Below are 19,058 nucleotides of genomic sequence, written 5' to 3'. Positions count from 1 at the left end.
TGACAACTAAGGCACATCCACAAAGCCATAAAACAACCCCTGAGAAAAATGGGAATCGTTTAGTTAAAGAACGCCCGGAGGTCGGCATTATTAATGCCAAGCATGTATCAAAGAGACGGTTGACTAATGCGGGAATTTAATGTGTGGGCATGTGTAGCCAGTAGTTACTTCGTGCGTGTTGAAGGTACAGTGCCATAGATGGCCTAGCCGGTATTTATTTATTTATTTGTTTATTACGTTACTCTGAGGTCCTGTGGTCATCACTGAGGGGTTGGGCGTCATATCTGATAAATGAAACAATTCAAAATAAAGTGCAAAGAAATAGCAAAAGTAACAAACAAAAGAATAAAAAATGGAACCCATAAGGCGAAAGGCGGAGCGCACCCAAGAACAAGAATATGATAAAAATTTACAAAAAATGGTTACTTAAAGATTATCAAAACAATAAGATTTCTTCGATGGATATGATGGATGATCGGGAAGGCGGTTCCACTCTCCGCTAATCTTGGTTGAAAAGGAATAAAAAATTACATTAGTTCGACAGCATGGAATGAAAACATTATTGTGTTGACTAATACGGGATGGTAAGTATTAGAGCTGAGCTATATGTTCGCTTTTCAGGGACATAGTTTCTTTTAAGAATATGTACTGAAAGAAAGTGGACGTGAAATTTTTTTTCAGGTTTTATGAATTGCGTAGATTAAGTTAAATTTAGTGAGTGAAGCACTAGCTGTGCGCGAGTAATCTGACTATAAAGCAAGCAGATCTGTTTTGAATGGCTTCGATGGCATTAATAAGGGCATATTGAGCTGGGTCAAATTGCAAAGACGTATTCATTCTTTAGACGTACAAATTGATATATGAGTTTAAACTGTAACGGATATTCTAAGAGAAGTTACTGGTACTGTAAAGACCTAGAAACTTATATAAATTAGCGTGATCTAATTGACTGTTTTTATTATTGTAGTCTGATACTTCAGTAGAAGTTGCACGACGTGAGACAGTGAGGCGCTTATATTTATTGATGATAAGGGCCATCAGCCATGTGTTGCACCAGCTAAAAGTATTATATAGGTCGGACTGCAAAGCAAGACTGTCACCTGGCTTAGTTTTTTCACAAAAAACGAGCGCAGTCGTCAGCAAATATTTCAATATATAAACGCATCAGGGAGGTAATTTATATAGATTAGAGATAGTAAGGGACCTAACAGAGAGCCCTGACTGACACCAGATTTTACCAAACAAGGTGGTGAGCCACTCTCATTGGCTATTACGGATGGAGAATGGTTAGTTGGAAAGCATTCAATCCATTTTTGTATTCCAGGGTCAATATTTAATCTCCTGATCTTTAGTAATTGTAAATGATGAGGAACCTTATCAAATGCTTTGGCGAAATCGAGAGAAAAGCAGTCAATGAGTGAATCACAGAGGTACTAGGAGCTCCAGCTAAGGAATTTCAGATATAGTTGCAATTCTGCCCGGGTTTCAAGCCTTTAGCGCAAGGACAGACGTATATCCAAAAGACTGAATATTCGCTTTACGTTGCTGTTGTAGAAAAGAGATTAGGACGGATGATCGTAATGTTGGTTCAAAACCATTCTTAAAACCTCCTTTTGAAGCAGGCAAGTATTTTGAAGAGTGGTCTTTAGAGCAGCTTTCTATGCTAGGTTACAGTAATGCAGATGTGATATGAAAATTTTAATAAGAAGCGGTTTGATTGAAGTCAAGGCAACGAAGTTTGAGCGAATGGAAAAGTAAAAAAGATCACATGAACAGAATTTCGGCAACGTAACCATCATATTACCACGGCATTTATGGGATCATGCGCAGGTAATAAATGAAAAGACGCTTGGTGCTTATTACTTTTTATTAAGATTTCATAACTCAGCCCGGCTCAGGAAAACTGGAGATCGCTCAGATATCAACAAAATTGTTTACCACAGCCGGCACTGTATGGGTTCTCATTAACTTTTAGCTTTGCCACAGTTCCCCACGAGTACAGACAGATATATGCTTTGCTCAATTTAGAAACCAATTACACACGTGTAGACCGTGTTTGCGTCTCGTCAAGCGACACCAAATTGCTAGAAATAAATTAATGCTCAGATGCATCACAAGTGGCACGTGGAGCTCTTAGGCACGTGGCGTAAAATAAGCCGTTTTCAACCCAGTTAACTCAGCAGCTGTGACGATGATGCGTGGGTCGAACTAAAACGGTTCCTTTCATGAAAAATACATGCCTTGCTCGACATGATTAGTGCTTGCAGAGTAGCATCACAAACACTGAAGAATAATCTTATTCTCCTAATCGACGAAGTTTTTCTTGATGCAGTGAAACAAAGCCGAACAGAGAAACCGAAAAGAAGATATGTCTGCATGTTCCGCTTGTCTTCTTAAGTAGAGAATGCTTAAGGTCACGTAGTTAAAAACAGCGTGTACAATGTCACGGAAAAATAGCACCAAATTTGAATAGAGGAAACTTCAGGAAGAAGAAAACTGCCGTCACTGCAAGACGGCACTGCCGGGATGTAGAGACGACTGCAGCGAACTCTGGTTCTTAAGTGCGTCGTCCACGACTTGAAGCAGGCCGCAGTGGTCAGTGGCGCGCATGGGCGCCCCCTTTTCGCAGCGGAACGCGGCTCCAAAGGCGCCGAAGTGCCTCAGCACGGGGTTGCAGGCGTGGCTGGACCAGGTCGTGCAGAGGGTGCGGCAGTACGTGAGGAAGAACACCTGCTCGTCGGTGAAGGAGCGGATCTCGCGGAACGAACGAATGTTCAGCAGCGAAGAGGCGCTGCTGGAAGGACTCTGAAAACGGGCGCGCTCGAACTCGGACCAGGCGGCCGCCAGGGCTAGGAGCTCCTTGACGCGGCGGCCATACGAGGAGCCACACTCGCCTGTCTGCAGGAAGAGCTTGGCTCCGCGCTCGGTGAAGAGGCTCTCCAAGTCGCCTTTAAAGTCAGCTCGGATAATCTGCAAAATCGAGGAACGCGCTTGCTTCGACGACTATCGTAGCAGTGCTATTTCCCGATTTCTCGTGCGACGAGGCGGCCCCTGAATTGGGCCCTTTTAAAAACTTCTTTAAACTTTGTATCCTACTTGTTACTACTGTGCCGCAGTCCTAAGTATCCTGACGGTCCGATACGTCGCCTATAAGTATGAGAAGATTGCTGATTACAGATAAGAGGATGAGCTACGAATGTTGTTTTCACTTCAGCACTGACGTGGTGCCAATAGGTGAATGATATTTCACAAGTTCACTTCTTTTCTATGATAATTTGTGCTTATTTGCTGGCCACAAATGTGGGCTTTTGGATACAAAAGGTTAACACTCGGACACTTTCTGCGCAATGACAAAACATGCGCCGATCACTTTCACCTTGCGTTGTCAATTGTACTCTATGACGGCCGTTACACGAGTAGCTCTCAACGCCCAGGGATGCAGCAGCCACGCGCGAAGAGGCTTTCGTGTATCTGCGTTATCCTGACTCGACATTCTGTCAGTAATTCTCAATGCCTTGCCACTGTGGTGAGAAGTGGGGCAGCTTGAAGCAGCCTTGAATCGAGCGCGAAGCCTAGTAACATCGCACATTACAGCAGCGAAAAGGTATAGTTCCTACCTCACTGCCCCATCTTTCTATTTTCGCGTCTGGTAGTATTTTGGCCTCGCGCAACTGCGCACCACTGTCCCGGCAGAACCGTCACGCCCAATGGTTATGTCTACGTCGCAGCCTGCAGAACTTATGAAATTGATCATTGTATCGATGGATAAATCGGTCAATCAGTCAGCACACCAGCCAATCGCTCAATCTGTCAGTCATACATCATCAATAAATCAGCTCATCAGTCAATCGCCGAATCTGTTAATACATTAATCAGCTAAGACATCAAACATCACTCAGCCATCCAATTCAGTCAGTCAGCGACGGAGGCATATCGGAACTAGCTCATGAGAAACTAAAGACGGAACATATAGCGCTAAGAAACCAGGACGAACAAGGAAAGAGACACCACGTGTCTCCTTCTTTGTTCATCCTGGTTTCTTAGCGCTATATGTTCCGTCATGGCAAACCAACAGCCACTCAGAAACTCAAGGCACGAGGAAAACACTCTGCACAGTCCTTCCAATTACCGTTCCTTTTTGCTTTGAAAAACATAGGCCAAGGAATTCACATGCGCTGTTTGGTTATTCTCTTGTCCAACCCCACTCCGCAAGCCGACTTCGGCTAGCCGTGCTCGATTCCCGTAAGAATCGCAGCCTGTGTCTGAGCGGTGGCAGGGTGCCGCTAGTAGCGATGCTGCGTCCGCTAACTTGCATGTGAATAAAGCAGTTGTCAAATCGCCACCGTTTTAATGGGGATCCGGTACTTACCGACGGGTTAAACATTTGGAAGATGCGCGACAAAAAGGAGACGCTGAAACCGCCGAAATTGGCTGCCTGTAGATCCACGTTGTGCGCGTAGTAAAGTGGCGCATGAAGCGCGCTTTGTAGCACGGTCAGCTGGAAAGAAAGAACAAGCAAGTCTCACATGTCTCGATGGACGCCCGAACCGCGCCGTAAGAGAAGGGATAAAGGAGGGAGCGAAAGAAGAAAGGAAGAAAGAGGTTGCCGTAGCGGAAGTCTCCGTAAAAATTTCGTCCACCTGGGGATGTTTAACGCGCAGTGACACCGCACAGCACACGGGCGGCCTTTGCGTTTCGCCTCAATCGAAACGGTTTAACGTCCAAAAGCGACTTAGGTTTTGAAGGACGCCGTAGTGAAGGGCTCGGAAATTTCGACCAACTGCGGTTCTTTAACGTGCACTGACAATGCACAGTACATGGGCCTCTGGAAAATATGTTCCCTGTTCTCCCTCATTGGCCAAGCGCTACGGTTATTATTGCTGCCTAGCAGCGCGACCAATTATAACATGCCGCAACAGCAATGAAAGAGTGTACGAAAACCCAAGTAAATCGCAGCGCGCGGCTGCGCAAGGCAAGCGGACAACGCTACATCCGCCCACCTCTCCTAGCGTGCCCGACTTTAGGCATGTCAGTGAGTTAAGATGATGCCATGCGAACACGCACAGCACACGGGCGCATTTTGCGTTTTGCCTTCATCGAAACGCGGTCCCAGCAGCCAGGTTCGCACCCGGGTACTCCGGCTCTGAAGCCTAGCGCCCTAACCACTGAGCAACTGCGGCTGGTCGGTGTACGAGCTCTCACAGACATGTTACCATCTCAACCCCTTCCTTTCAGGTGGCACATATCGTGTGGTTTGTGAATAAGGGCGCACAGCCTCACTCACGTGAGGCTATTCCTTGCACAAAGATCAGGCGCCTCTTAATTATCGCACAGGTGCTTGGCTGGTTATGTCCAAATCAGCGTAAGAATTACACAAGAAACATACCCAACAATTATACCCAAACATGCCCAAAGCGTTTATGAACGCATTTTTTTTCATATAATGTAAGATTTCACTCTAACAATCAATATATCCGGAGATCACCCGACGGCAGACTTGGAATTTTTTTTCTATTAACGTTTTTGCTATCGTCAAAAGTGTTCCCTATTGGTTTTTTTGTGGCAGTCTTAACCGTTCGATGCGATCGATGAAAACACTTTAAAAGAAAGATTTTGCTACATATCAGAAGAATGGACCGTTATTCACAACATTTTCATAATATTGTCTTGCAATTTTTCAATGTTGAAAATTTTTGTCCGACGTTGTTGGACATGGTCAGGCAGGGTTTAACCACGTTTATACTCAAAGGTCGACAGATAGCATTTTGGCAATGGCCCCGGCCTAAATTTGGAGGTCGCAATCGTGTCGGGCACGCTCAGTTATGATTGAATATCGCTTTTGGCCTAAATAGGCCAAAGGTCAAATTTCGAAGGTGGGCCGGTTCAAACCCTTGGGGATGACCTGGGCCAAATTTGGTGGTAGCCATCATGTCGGCCACAATAAATTATGGTTAGACATCGATTTTGGTTCAAATTGGCCAAGGCCACGCACTGGCCACGCGCTTCGTGGCCCGCTTCAAAAGCAGCGTCCCTCCTTAATGCAACGCGAAAAGAACAAGCAGCCGCAACCGGGCAAGCGTCACACCTCGCCGCTGAGGCAAGCAGCATTTTTTCAGTGCGATAGTTTAGAGGCCTTGTGCGACAAAGCGGCAATCCTTCGCATTGCACTCTTAAGAGTAGCTTCAGCGCCGTCCAAGTTTTCTTCGCAAAAATCAAAATATGCTCAAATTTAGCATTAGGGAGTACCGTAATCATCGGTCAATTTTATTGCGAAAGCAACACTGTTCGAGGTTTCCACTCTTGGCCGTCGTCCCGGAGAATCCACCATTGACGTTTAGCGTGACCTATGTGTGACGTCATACTAGCTGTAGAAAAGCGGGGCCCCAACTCGGCTCATCGCGATCGTCCCAGCGAATCCTCCACGGTATGTCGGATGATGTGTATAAGGTGAAGCTGCAACGATGTGCTGCAGCTAAGAAGCGGCGGCGTGCGGAAGAAACAGATGAAGAGCGGGAACAACGTTTAGCTAAACGGCGTGCATATTGTAGTCGTTATGGAGAGCGCGAAAGAGACGCAACAACGACAGAACGAAGCGAGCTAGAGACAACGCGCTCAATAGACGCCAGAAGAACGCGCCGCAAGACTCGAGAAGCGTCGTAACGCAGATGCGGCTAGAAGAAGTGACACCTCCCTTAATGACTCTTCAACTGCGGAAGAGACCGCTTTGAATTCTCGAGAGCGTCGGAATGAGACGCTGCGTAGACGACGTGCCGAGGAAACGAAGCTTTCGCAATTCGACCTGGGTTAACCAAAGCTAAACCTCAGACAATTTTTTTTTCTTGCGTTCAGCTAGGAAACCAGCGGTCAGGTAGCGTTGATGGAGAGCTTTTAAATGAGGGACTACTGCTTCGCTTAAATTTGTTTTCGCAGCAGCAGTGCTGTTCTGTGCAAGTCATGTACCCTGTCACGAGCAGTCCTTCTCCGCGCCTTCTGTTATTACGCTTTTTTTTTTCACGTCGAGCTCACCTGGTTATTCCAGTAATCGAACGCGAAGATGCCCGCCTCGGGAGTGTTCCACGTGAATTGCAACCACTTGTAGTCGTCGTCGCTCACGGATAGTAACTTCGCCGACGCATGCAACCAGTAGTCCATAAATGAGGGCTCCGTCACACCGTCCACTACCAGGAAGTCCGCGTACATGGCAGACAGGAAATCGTCCAGCGCTGTCAAGTTTTTCGGCCACACATTGATTTCAAGGTCTTTAAGCTTCCTTGTCACGTAACTAAGGCCGGCTTCGCTCCAGGGCAACAGCCGAGCAAACTTCTCCGCGAGCTCGACAAGATGCTGGAGCATCCGTGACACCTCCTCTCTCGCGGTTGGCGAGAATACGGCGACAGCGCTCTCTGAGTAGAGAAGGGCACCGAGCTTCTCCGCGACGATGCTGTAGCAGTCAACGGATTTAAAGCGTTTGGCCTCCTCGCTATTTCCGGCGATGATCTCGAGAACAAACGATGAACCAAGCACCGCGTACTGCTGCGTAAGCCACCATGACAAGTGCTCCAAGATGTCGAAGTGTTCGTGCGAGGTGAATATCTCGCCTACGGCGTCTATGATCGCCATGTTGGACACGTAAAAGACAAATCTCTCCGGAGCTCGCACTTTCGGCGCAAACTGTAGCACCAGGTCGACCCATTCGTCCAGAGACACGTTAGCCGTCAGATTTGCCAGATCTAAAGGCGTGACCGCAGAAATCACAAGGCGGCGCGTCGTTCGAATAGTGTCTAAGGCAACCAGGACAGACTTTTCAATCTTTAACAGCCGGCGTAGTTCATCGCTGTTAGGAACGGCGACATTGTAAAAGGCACAAAACTGCCGGTAATACAATTCGCGCGCGTTGTTCGATTCCAGCGTGCGCACAACGTTGAGCAACTCCGAAGGCCTGCTGGTTCCGTCGATGTAGAATGCGCCACTTGACTCTTGTGTCGTGCGTAACGGGCTCTGCAGGACGCTGAACCAGGTGCGAATGTGCCACCTCACGCTCAGCTCGAACACCACGCGTAGCGGGTGAGCGCTCTTGGTCTGCCCGGTTGTCTGCGGCATGTAAGGCCAGGGGATGCCCAGGCTCCTCGCGAAGTCCCTGAACTGGCGCAAGCCGCTCCGGTCTTCGCTGCTGTCGATGCACTTGCGGAGGAACGCTGACGCCTTGGCAGACGCATTGAAGTGGGGCTGACCGTTGAGCAGCAGCTCAGCCATGCGTTGCATGTGTGTTCGGCTGAAGTCGTGCAGGAAGCTGGGAGAGAATCCCGTGCTCGGTTTCCACTGCGAGCACGTGAACGCATCGAAGTCGACACAAGGATCCACGCTGTAGTTCAGCGAGTCCTGGAAAAAGCTGGCGTGCTGGTAGCAGACGTCCGTAGTGCACGCGTCGTAGGGCGCGCGCGGCTTTGGAGAGAACTTCCAAAAGTGCCCGATCAACAGCACTCCGACGATCATCAGCACAATGGCCGCGAAAACTGCCGTATTCTTCCGCCACCTTGGAGGTCCTTGCAGTCGAGTAACGTCCCAGGACTGTTGCTGCTGCTCAGAGTGATGCGACGATGCCTGCGAATCGGGGCAAAAGCATTGATGCATCGACGATATGGTTTGGAAGTCATGCGGCCCACTGCTACACGACAGATTAAAAAAAATGTTGCACACCCTCTTGTCCTTTCTTGTTATGCTGCCGTGATTATAGATGACTCCATGTTGCTTCCTTTCAACAATTACGCTTTATGTGGAAAGTACGAGATCTGTTACATGTAATTATTCTTTTATGGGCACCTTTCTGAACGGCTCTTGTAATAGTAACCTTACAACGCCGGCTTACGTCACGCGTTCACGCGCCGCTACGCCTATGTCTATGGCTGACGGCCAACAAAACCGGGCACCAAACGTCCACCCTCAGGGACACTCATCAGCAGCGTGTTTCGGAAGAGACTGTCATATTAACTGAACCCTCCTTGTGCCTATGTGCAAAACATACACTACTTATAACCACTCCTACGAGTGACTGCAATTTCTCGTCAGCTGCGTTAAGAGCGTCGTTCCTCCAGCAGTACCACGTACACTGTTCGACAACGCTGAGCGAGTTTCGTAATTTGCATACAGTGGTCTACTTCATTGAGTCAGTAGACATTTGCACTTATCAACCAACCTGACGCTTTTTCATCAGAAGAAATATTCAGAGAGAGAGAGGGCAATGGTAGTTGGGCTACGCACAGTTAGAGGCCCAATATTGCACGAACGTGGACCCATCCTACAGTATGCGGTGCGTTTATACGGCTAGTTTATCGGGAATATTTAACACGATGCGGTCTTCTGCACGTAACAAAGCAGGCTTTTAACATGTCCAGAAGTGTTAACAGCAAAAAAATCCGGGACATGTAAAAGGAGACAGTGCTGTCGTTGCTGTGTTTCTATGCGTCTCTCTTTTGGGTTATTTTAAATTCCGGCATTGAAGAAATCGGCTTTACTAAGCACTCGCCCTCTACTCGCCCTCGCACTCGCACTCGCCCTCGCCCTCTACTAAATCGCCCTCTATGATTTGCAGAAGGCGAGGTGATTGCGTGGTATGACGACGCTGGCTGCAGCATCGGGATTGTGCGAACCGCAATACTTCTCTGAGCCATATAACACTCGTAGGCGAATTTTGTTACTAACTGCTTGCAGGGCAGTGTGTGCTCCCCGTCGGATACGGGTTTTGTTACCTTTGCGCCTCGGCTGTGTGAACGCAATCCCAATCTTCACAAGAAAGCATCTCGCTGTAGTATGTAGGTGCATATTTTTACTCTGGATTTACGATTAATCTATAAAGGGCTGATCTGAAGCTTAACCAAGCAATAGTGCTTCGGAAAGGTCGGCTGATGCTTAAGCAAAATAATTGATCTATGTGCTGCGCCGCCACCTTAAGAAGAAAAGTTTTCTGCGGTTAGAAACGTTGGGCTGTTTGTTTAGGTACTGAATTGCGTTGCAACGAGCGTTTCCTCTAACTGCTTTGTTCGTAACACAGAAAAGAATCAGCTACGCATATTATGTGAAGACGTACGAGATCCACCAAGGCTTTGTAGTCCTTGTAGTACTGTGCCTGTTCTTTCTTCGGTGCACGACGCGCAATCGCCGCTTTCGGTGACCCCTGCGCTGCTACCTTTGGGTGCTCGTTGTTCTTGAATAGAAATGACAGCTTCGCACGTAGGGCGCTCGGCTCCGACATTTCTGTTTTGGCAACTGTCTCTCCTTTTACCGCCGTCATCAGAGACGAAAGCTCTCGTCCAGTGGATTTGCCGGACTTGTACGCAGCGACAGAGTGCTGTTCCGTATTGTCCTTGGTCTCAGCCGGACCTCTGTCGCCAGGAGCAGGCGACGATGCCGCCTTTTTTCCGTCCTTCTTGCCTTGGGTCACCGTCTGTGGCTTTGCCGTGATCGGGTATGCCGGCTCCTCAGCTTCATCATGCGGTTCGCTCTCTGGCGTGGTTGGTGTGGACGGCGAGACACCACCTGGAGCCGTGTCAGATTGAAAAGTAGCTGTAATTTACATCCTCTGAATTATTCTTTCTGGTATTCAAATTTCAGTAAAAAACAACGATCTTTTTTTAAAATTTGCCCTAGCCCAAAGACACTCCTCTGTAACACGGATATGTGAATGAAAATAATGTGAACCTGGTGCCTGGAGGCACCGATAGCATTTTTACAGGCAGTTCAGATGATGGGCACACTACTAACAGTATGTGCAGCTACAAAGACTGTGTTCAGAGCGACTGAAAGTTCAATTACAGAGTCACTATTACACAATTATTATTGCAAACTTCTCAGGACTTGGACGCACTCTGGAACTAACTAGGATAACGAAGCAAAGTTTTCTTTTCTACGCCTGGCTTCAAGGTCGAATGGGAGGTTTTACAAGAACATCTGATAATGCATGCGTCCGGAGATGACGTCGGGCTCGCTTTTCTTGGTCGGAGTTGCAACACACGCTGGCGTTCGCGGATCGCTTGATGCTACTTTGAGTCTGATGAAAGAATTCATGGTAATCACTAACACTTCTGATAAATTTGACAAGAAGTCAGAATGCGTTTGATCCATCATGCGCTTGCTTTATGCGTATCATTGCTTGCATCATTAAGCGCACGCTGTTTAAGGAGCGCGCTTTCCCACAGACATGAACACATTTCTCCAATCACAGGGCAGCAGTTGTTGCGCTCCGTAACAAGTCCTTCTACGTATAATATAAATGAAGCTCGATTTCAAATGAAACATCATAGTGGAGGGTCCAGAATACTTTAGATCACCTGGGCTTCTTTTTCATGCGATGATATTGCACAGGACACGGACTTTCTGCGTTTCAGGTAGATAGAATATGGGGCCGCCGCAGCCGGGATTGAATCCCACGAACATGGAATCCATCTGAAAACCAGCTCTAGGGAGGCGTCGTGTAGAGGAGGAAAGTAAAGAAGAGATGCATCGTAATATGCAGTTACTGTTGTTGTTGCAGTATATGAACACCGGGAAGGCGAATAGTAGGAATTAAATGATTCGACACAGAACAGCACGTCATGTGCCGAAAACAATACGTCGTCGCATCAGAACACAAAGGTAAAATAGTTTAAAAGTCCGCCGTGATAGCTTGGTGGCTAAAGCGTTCTGCTGTTGATCCCAAAGTCAAGGAATGGAATATAAGGATATTTTTCAATGATTAGAAGTCTGCATGGGCCTCTATAAAGCACGGCAAACCTTTTCTATGCGCACTTCTGAACTTCTGGAGCCGGGAGAAAACCCCAATTTCCACTCCTGAAGATTGCAACGGCAGTTCGCATTTTACGTTGCCCTTCACTAATGCGAGAAAGGAGATAGATGCAACATCACAGCCGTTTCCTCTAAATGGTGTAATTGCTGCAACAAAAATTCTGGTTCTTCGATGATTTCATACCTCTGTCATCAACTGCATGCAAGCGCAGTTAGTAATTTCCCGACAAACTTCGGAAAAATTTAAGCATGAACATATATTTCGATTTATTTTTCCTCTATTTCTCAGGCTTGACTTCTACTTCTCGCTTTTTTTTTTAAAGAACACAGTTTAGAGTAAGCTGGAGCAGATACAATTATTGCTTGAGGCATTTCCACTGAAAACGCGCATTCAAAGCACACGCGAGAAGCATTGTCATGGTAGGTGAACTGACGACTGAGACGCCAGATCAACGCCCGCGCCATCTGTTAGACTAGCTTATCAACCAAATTAAACATTGGCCAATGATTCCTGTAACAAATAATCAGAATTTCAACAGCAACTCTGTGAAAGTGCAGCGGCACTGCTGCGACGTTTTTGAACACAGACGCGACGACGGAAATGAATTGAAAGCTTAGATGCGAGAACCGGACGAAAATTCGTACGGTCTGGCACAACCATCCTAGCACGTCAAAAAAGACTAACTCCGATGAAGAGAAAGAATATATAGAAAAACTACGTGTTTAAGGCTCCCGTTTATTCCCCCCCCCCCTTTTTTTTTCAGGTCAGCGTCTATCTTTTCAGCTTTTAATATAGTTGGGAGTATAAATTTATTAGTCCTAGAAGATTTTTTTTTTGTGGAGGGGTGCGATTATGTTCCTGTTCTTAAACCTGTTGGTTCTTAAACAGCGCCCAGCGCCCCACGAATACCTGTGAAAGGTATCAGGGGCATTAAAAAAGCCGCGGACAGTCTGTGGTTACTTATTAGCTTCTAGCCTAATACATTGTTTAGCCTGCTTTATGATGCAAGCGATAATATGCATGCGAACAAAAAGTTCGTGATCGATTAAACGCGTTCTGATTTCTTTGCAAATTCATGACAGGCGTTTTCGATTTCCGTAATCTCTTTCATCAAATTCGAAGTAGCATCAAGAGATTCGTGAACGCCTGCGCGCTCGGCTGATCATGTCACCACTCCGACCAAGAAAAGCGAGCCCATTGCTATATCTGGGCACAGCGCAAGAGCAGCTCTGCTGCTGTAAAGCACCCCATCCACTTTAGACAGAATGCGTAGAAAATAAAGCTTTGCTCCGCAACTCTCGTCACTTCAAGAGTGCGGCCAAGTCCTGCGAAGTTTGCAACAATACATTAACTCAGTTCTAGCACTGTGAAGAGAGGCCGTTGTGCTGTCATACGCAGTACCAACGACAATGCGCAGTGATGAGTGATGCGAGCTTCCCAGCATTACCTTCGCGGCGCGCTCGGGCGCTGTAAGCATGCAGCGGCAGTAGGGTAAATCTAGTTGGGAGGGCTTCACAGGAAATGAAGGACGGCACTCAAGCACTGTAGCGGATGGCACGAAGCACCGCCTCCGGTTCCCTGTGTATCTGCGCCGCTTCCTTGGATGCGCGGCCATAAATACGTGGCCACGTCGTGCTCATACTAAAAGAGGCCCACCCTATACAAGGGCGTATATGACATACCTGAGGATAAGGCGGCATCAACCCGGTCTGCTTTCTCGTTCCACGACGACGGACTGTCCGCCTTCCAAGGGCCCACTAACGACGCTGTGTCCAAGTTATGAGCGGAAAGCGTCGGTGAGGGTGTCAGTGAGGACAACGAATCCACGGCCTTCGGAGAGGTCCTACCCCCTGAACCACTGAGCGGAGGTTTTGCGGAACTAGGCTGTGCGCCTCGGGTCGGTTGTCGGCGTCTCTTCCTGTCTTCCCCAATGTGGGCCGGTTTAATCGATGAATTCGAAGACGCCTTCTTCGATTTGCAGCCAAGGTTCTTATCGGAACTCGCTGCGTTGCTCGTAGCGGCGGGGATATCCGAAGGGTTGGCATGCTGCTCTCGCTGCGGCTGCTTTGACTTTTTGCTTCGCTGTTTCTTAACGGGAGCAGCAGGGAATGGTGGCGATGATTTTCCGCCGCCGTCCATTTTCGAGGCGGCAGACGCAATTCTAGAGCTGGAAATGCAGCAGCGCAGTCCAGCTGACCGGTACCAATGAATGCGTGAGATAGTCCGGAGACAAGGCGCTGGGTGCCGATTGCGCTCAGTGGCAGCGGTCCTTGCGCCTTTCGTGGAGCGGAGGTACGTGAAGCGCAGGAATTAGCAGCGCTGTCATGAGAGGCGACCGGGCAGGCAGCGAACAAGGGCAACCGATGCCTGCTTCTTCGTCTTCAATCGTTGATGGCACGTGCCAACAAGGGGTCTTTGGTTTAGCTCGCAGAAAACTGAGGTGACAATTGCGAGATTCGCGGCAGATAATTTATTGATCCGATATTTCAATCACAAGCATTAAAAAAAATTGGTGAACCACCAAAATATTGAAATAATAAGACGTAGAAAGCAGGAATAAAATTTTGTTGCTATTGTTGTTGCGTTCACAGTCTGGTGTCATTCGAGGACGTACTTTCTCCTTGATACAATTTCTGTACCATAGCATGGTCGACTCATGTGGCTTATAAAGCTGTTCTAAAAGCTTTCTGTCTACACAGATGTACTGATGAAGTAAGTGAAAGTAAGTAGTTGTCTGGAAGTATCACGGAGGAAATATCTGGGCACTAGTACCGGAGTTAATGCGCCTAGACATGGCTGAAGACGAGGGCACAAAAATATGACGCTAAAGCATGTACTCTCAAAAAGTGCAGATCTATTAAATGGCACAAGTATTCGTGTTTCAACTTCAGTTAATTTTGAGTTCCAGTCCCGAAGAAACCTTGTTACAGTAGCCGGGTTCACGAAAGGCACCACCGGCTGCCTTTTTGCTCTTATACCGCAGTTCTGCGACTCACATTGGCGTTTTTTTTTATTTAACGTTCAACAAACACTTCCTCACAAAATTAAAAAAACTCGTGCCTTCGAACCAGCCGATTGTCTTTTTCCGCCGCTCCTGCCCTGTTCACCAGCAAAATATGTTCTGAATGTGAGCTGGACAGCGCCGCTAGCCACTAGCCGCTAGCCACTGTTGGAAATATTCGTTTAGATGCGGACAGACCTGAGTGACTGAACCTCTGGTCATGGGACACATCGCCATGAAGCCTACTGACCAAAGTAGCAGAGAGTACGGGTGGAACCAGCTGCAGTACTGCCTGACTAAATGAAGGTGAGTGAACGAAGCAGTGCGAACTGTTCTGTCATCCTGAGACGTGTAATATACTGCCTGCTCACATTGACGATAAGTTACAACTGACAGCAAATAGAAGGCAAAGGAGGACGTGGTAAAGATAAGTGTTCAAATGGCCTAAAAGCCAAGGTGAACAGAGGAACTGACACTTCACACTGTGCAGATTAACAGGCCCGCTGATTTGTATTCCGCAGTTCATAAATACAATACGACACTGAAACCAAACTAAGCAAAGTACTATAAACTGTATTTATTCATTGTAAGAAATTCAGGGCATATGTCTAAGCATGTATTCACTTTCCTGGAACCATTTCCAACAGCTCGCAAGCTCTTATTTTTTTAAGATGCTTGTACTACCAAAGATGAAGTAATTTTTGCTTTGATTTGTTTCTATTTTTGTTTTTCTGTCAGCTTCTCTTTGTCTTCATTTCTAATTAGTAAAACTTCAGATGATGAAATATTGCACCGTTCGCTCTCCAACCGGTGTTGTCTCAGCTGATTTTGCCCAATTTCGTTACATTTAGCTAATACTCAATTTTCCACCCATTACAGGTTCTTCTTTCTTCAACGTGATTCTCGTTCCAGCAGAGTGGAACAAAACTCAGCGTCTCTTCCTAGAAAGCTATTCTAGTGGTTTTTGTGCATTGCAATATGATTTTATTTTGGTGAAGGTTTATGCTGTGTACGTCAATATGACTACCTGTCGTTACAAGATGATGGCGCATCTCGTACAAGAATTAAATGGTCCGTTGTTCAAGCAGAAAGATGCTACAACTTTACATATTGTCAGTGTATTTTAACAAGACGCAGGATAAAGTATGCACGATCAACCCCGGTCACGGAGCGTATGTTTTTTGTTGTCTTGTTTGAGTTTTCTCTAGGAAGATAGTTTTAAAATGCGTGTTTCTATTATTTAACGCCTGCTTCGTAAAATTTTCACCTACATAAGCATTCATAAATATCAGAGTTCTTTCGCACACACCACAACGTCGGTCATCACTTCACTGGAGTTATACACGTACATACTTGTGTAAACAACGTTCCCGCAACCGGAAGACAACCAAACAGCCGGGTTCGCACATCATCACTCTTGAGATCACCTTTTGCAGCCCGAAGCAGGAGCAGTTTGAACTTGACGCGCTACAGAATGCAGCAACCTTCGTACGAACTACGTTGCGCGGGTTCAGGAAGCGCAGACACTGCTCACTCCTAAACACAAGTAGGCGGCTCCAGCAGCCACAGTCGTAGATCAGTGTACCTGCAGATACGTGGTTGCAGTGCACTCAGGTTGCCGGATGTCCGCACGCTCGCTACGTGCCGACGTGCAAACGCAACACGGCGACATGGCACACACGTCAAAAAGTGGCGGACTGCTCCGGTACCCGCTCGTTGTCCGGCACAATGTCGCTGTGCAGAGCAGTAGTTTTCAGGATCCCTGCGGCGACGATTTCGTGCATCCACACGCGTATCACGCCTCATCGCTGGTTGCGAAATTATCAAACTCCTGAGCCGGCTTCGCGGTTCAGCCTGTTGCATACGATAAGTAAGCAATGAAGGTAGGCAAGGAATAATCTTAGATATCCTTCCTTTTCGGCTGATACAGTGCCGGAAAAGGTCTCGTTTAAGCATGTTATTGGTTTCCGAAACATGTCAAGACGCTGCTAAGTGACGAAACGGAAAAGATAAGTATAGAGTTCGTTTCTGAATACGAGGGGTACGAGGTGGAAGTTTCAAACACAGTCACGTATGGTGTTTGCGAGACCAGGTAACTCTTCCAAAGCAACCTCGCGTGACCAAACTTTCATTTAAGCGCCGCCTGCCACGGTGGGGAAGTTGTCGTGACTTCACAAGGTCAGGTGACTTATTTGGCACACGGCACATTCCATGTCCGTGCTGCGGACTCTTTAAACGGTCGCCGACGCCGGACAATTTTCTCCCGCGTTAAAAGCAAACAATGCTTTGCGAGTGTCATAGTTTCTACACCGTGATCGCTTCCTTTTTATTGTCTGGTAAGGAGTCCTGGATGAACAAGCGGTCAAAGTCCTCGGAAGGTACCGCAAGTGAATTTAAGGGGTGAGATTTTGCCTCGAGATCTCTTATTGAACGCAAAACTAGTTGTATACGGTTCATGCTTGCTTTCAAACTGACGAATCTCACATTGAAAGAAAAGTTCGCAGCGCTTCACAGCATTGCATTCTGCTATATTACCACTGAATGCATTCGGTGTGCCTGGCTTGAGCTCGGACCAAGAAGAGAGCGGTCAAGTATGCGAGCAGAAATGGCAGAAAAGGCAGAGTGTAAAAATCTTCCCCAAATATGAGTAGAGGGCACGTGTACAGGACTACTGAATAATTTCGCTGTCCGAGCGTGTGAAAATGTTGTATCATGATGCAACGTGTGTCTTTTCGCACTTATGTGTCACTCGCGAGGCACAGCTGGTTTAATTGCAGCCGCAGTGCAAGACGTTTCTTTATTACCAAATATCCCATTGTCCGCGCGTGTAGGAGACTCCGAGCTTGATTCGTTCGTACGAGAGACCACTCTTGCACGTCCAGTAGACGTCCAGGTGCACGTCGAAAAAAGCCCAGCCGTCTGTCAGGTTCTCATACTCCTTTGCCTGCGAACGTAGGACACATTATTGAACGCTTAATATTAACGTATGTGGCATTTACGTCACATCATGCATCATCATCTTCAGTCAGTGCCACGTGCGAGTTGACAGCTACAGTAGCGTCAAGCATCGTTGACTTTTTATTCTGACGTTTTGACGTCTCGCGGACAAGAGAGGTGAAGTAAGATGCAGTGTTGGCTGCATAACTGCCCAATCCCTTCATTTCAGCAGCGAACAACGTCCTTGCACAGCACTGATCTATCCGCTTTGAACGTCATTGTCTTCAAACATGAGCCCCTCATATGTGCGTAAAGAAAAAATCTCACAATTTTTTCCCTCCTCGCTTACCACAGAAAAACGGCGACAGATACCGCAACTAAGCAGTCCGCACCTGCCTTACAGCCGGCAGTGCTTCATTTCGCCAGGAAAATAATTTATTTTACTCAATGTCGGCAGCTGGTGCATAGAATTGCGTCTGAAATTTCATGTGTATGGGGTGGTATTGAAAAAATATTGTTAGCGTGTTAACGTAGTTACACCGAGTGGACGGGCGAAAGCATGTGTTTAGTCTGGTTGGCTCATGGTTTTGCTGTGTTGGATCGTCAGAATGTCTGGCGACGATACCAGACGCAGGTCAAGCTCTGATCGACGTTAAGCTGATCTGATCTGTTCGCGCCGCAGATAGAAGGTGATGAAGACGACGGCGGTCAGTTGACAGCGAAAGTAAGTGCTGCAGTCAAGACAAGGCGTGATCGGTCCCACTACTGCCTCTGGGTTTGACTGTCTCGCTGCTTGAAATATTCACTCCACGTTTCAAGCAGGTTAGGAACGCAGGAAAAAAAGAAAGGCCACAAACCCTTATGTTACTGCACTGGCACTAATCCGAACACAGTGACGAAGACCTCCGAAGTTCTTCTGCAGGAAACGTTTCGGAAAGCCCACTGGCTTTGTACAGAAATTTACGGTATATGTTTCAGTAAAGCCCACCAGTTATTTTTAAATATAGCGCCCTCAGCCAGCAAGATCTGTTTTGAGGCGCAGTAACACCAGTAGCGGCCGTACAAAGAAAATTAGTGAATTTTGCAAACCAGTTTGCTGGGTAATTATATTCTAATAGCTAACTTTTTATCTATTCCAGATAAGTGCCTGGTGGCAATTAGAGAATTGTTGCTAGTAGCTAGTAATGCACATATGAGTTCTAAAAATTCAGAAAGCGCTAATACGCTCAGCGCTGTGGAGCAACGTATGTCGACCATGCCGCCCTTCATCGGAAAGGCGCGCCGCGGATCTGAGCGATAAATCTTTGTTTACATGCATTTCCTCGGACAGTTGTAGCTGTA

General features: G+C 47.1%; 1 protein-coding gene across 1 annotated transcript in view; it reads right to left on the bottom strand.

Annotated features, from left to right (window-relative positions):
- Positions 1-2,502: 2,502 nt before the first annotated feature.
- The window catches only part of LOC144094493 (uncharacterized), a 48,011-nt gene continuing 31,455 nt past the window's right edge, over positions 2,503-19,058 (bottom strand). The window contains exons 22-27 of the mRNA XM_077628419.1: positions 17,585-17,724; positions 13,462-13,946; positions 10,085-10,533; positions 7,027-8,601; positions 4,370-4,498; positions 2,503-2,970 (exon numbers count right to left, since the gene is read on the bottom strand). Coding sequence (XP_077484545.1) covers positions 2,503-2,970; positions 4,370-4,498; positions 7,027-8,601; positions 10,085-10,533; positions 13,462-13,946; positions 17,585-17,724 — 3,246 coding nt within the window. The remainder of the gene's footprint in view (positions 2,971-4,369; positions 4,499-7,026; positions 8,602-10,084; positions 10,534-13,461; positions 13,947-17,584; positions 17,725-19,058) is intronic.

This window comes from Amblyomma americanum, chromosome 6 (assembly GCF_052857255.1).
Source record: "Amblyomma americanum isolate KBUSLIRL-KWMA chromosome 6, ASM5285725v1, whole genome shotgun sequence".
Lineage (NCBI taxonomy): Eukaryota > Metazoa > Arthropoda > Arachnida > Ixodida > Ixodidae > Amblyomma > Amblyomma americanum.
Note: the sequence above shows the minus strand (reverse complement) of the source record. Positions and strands in the feature narration are given on the sequence as shown.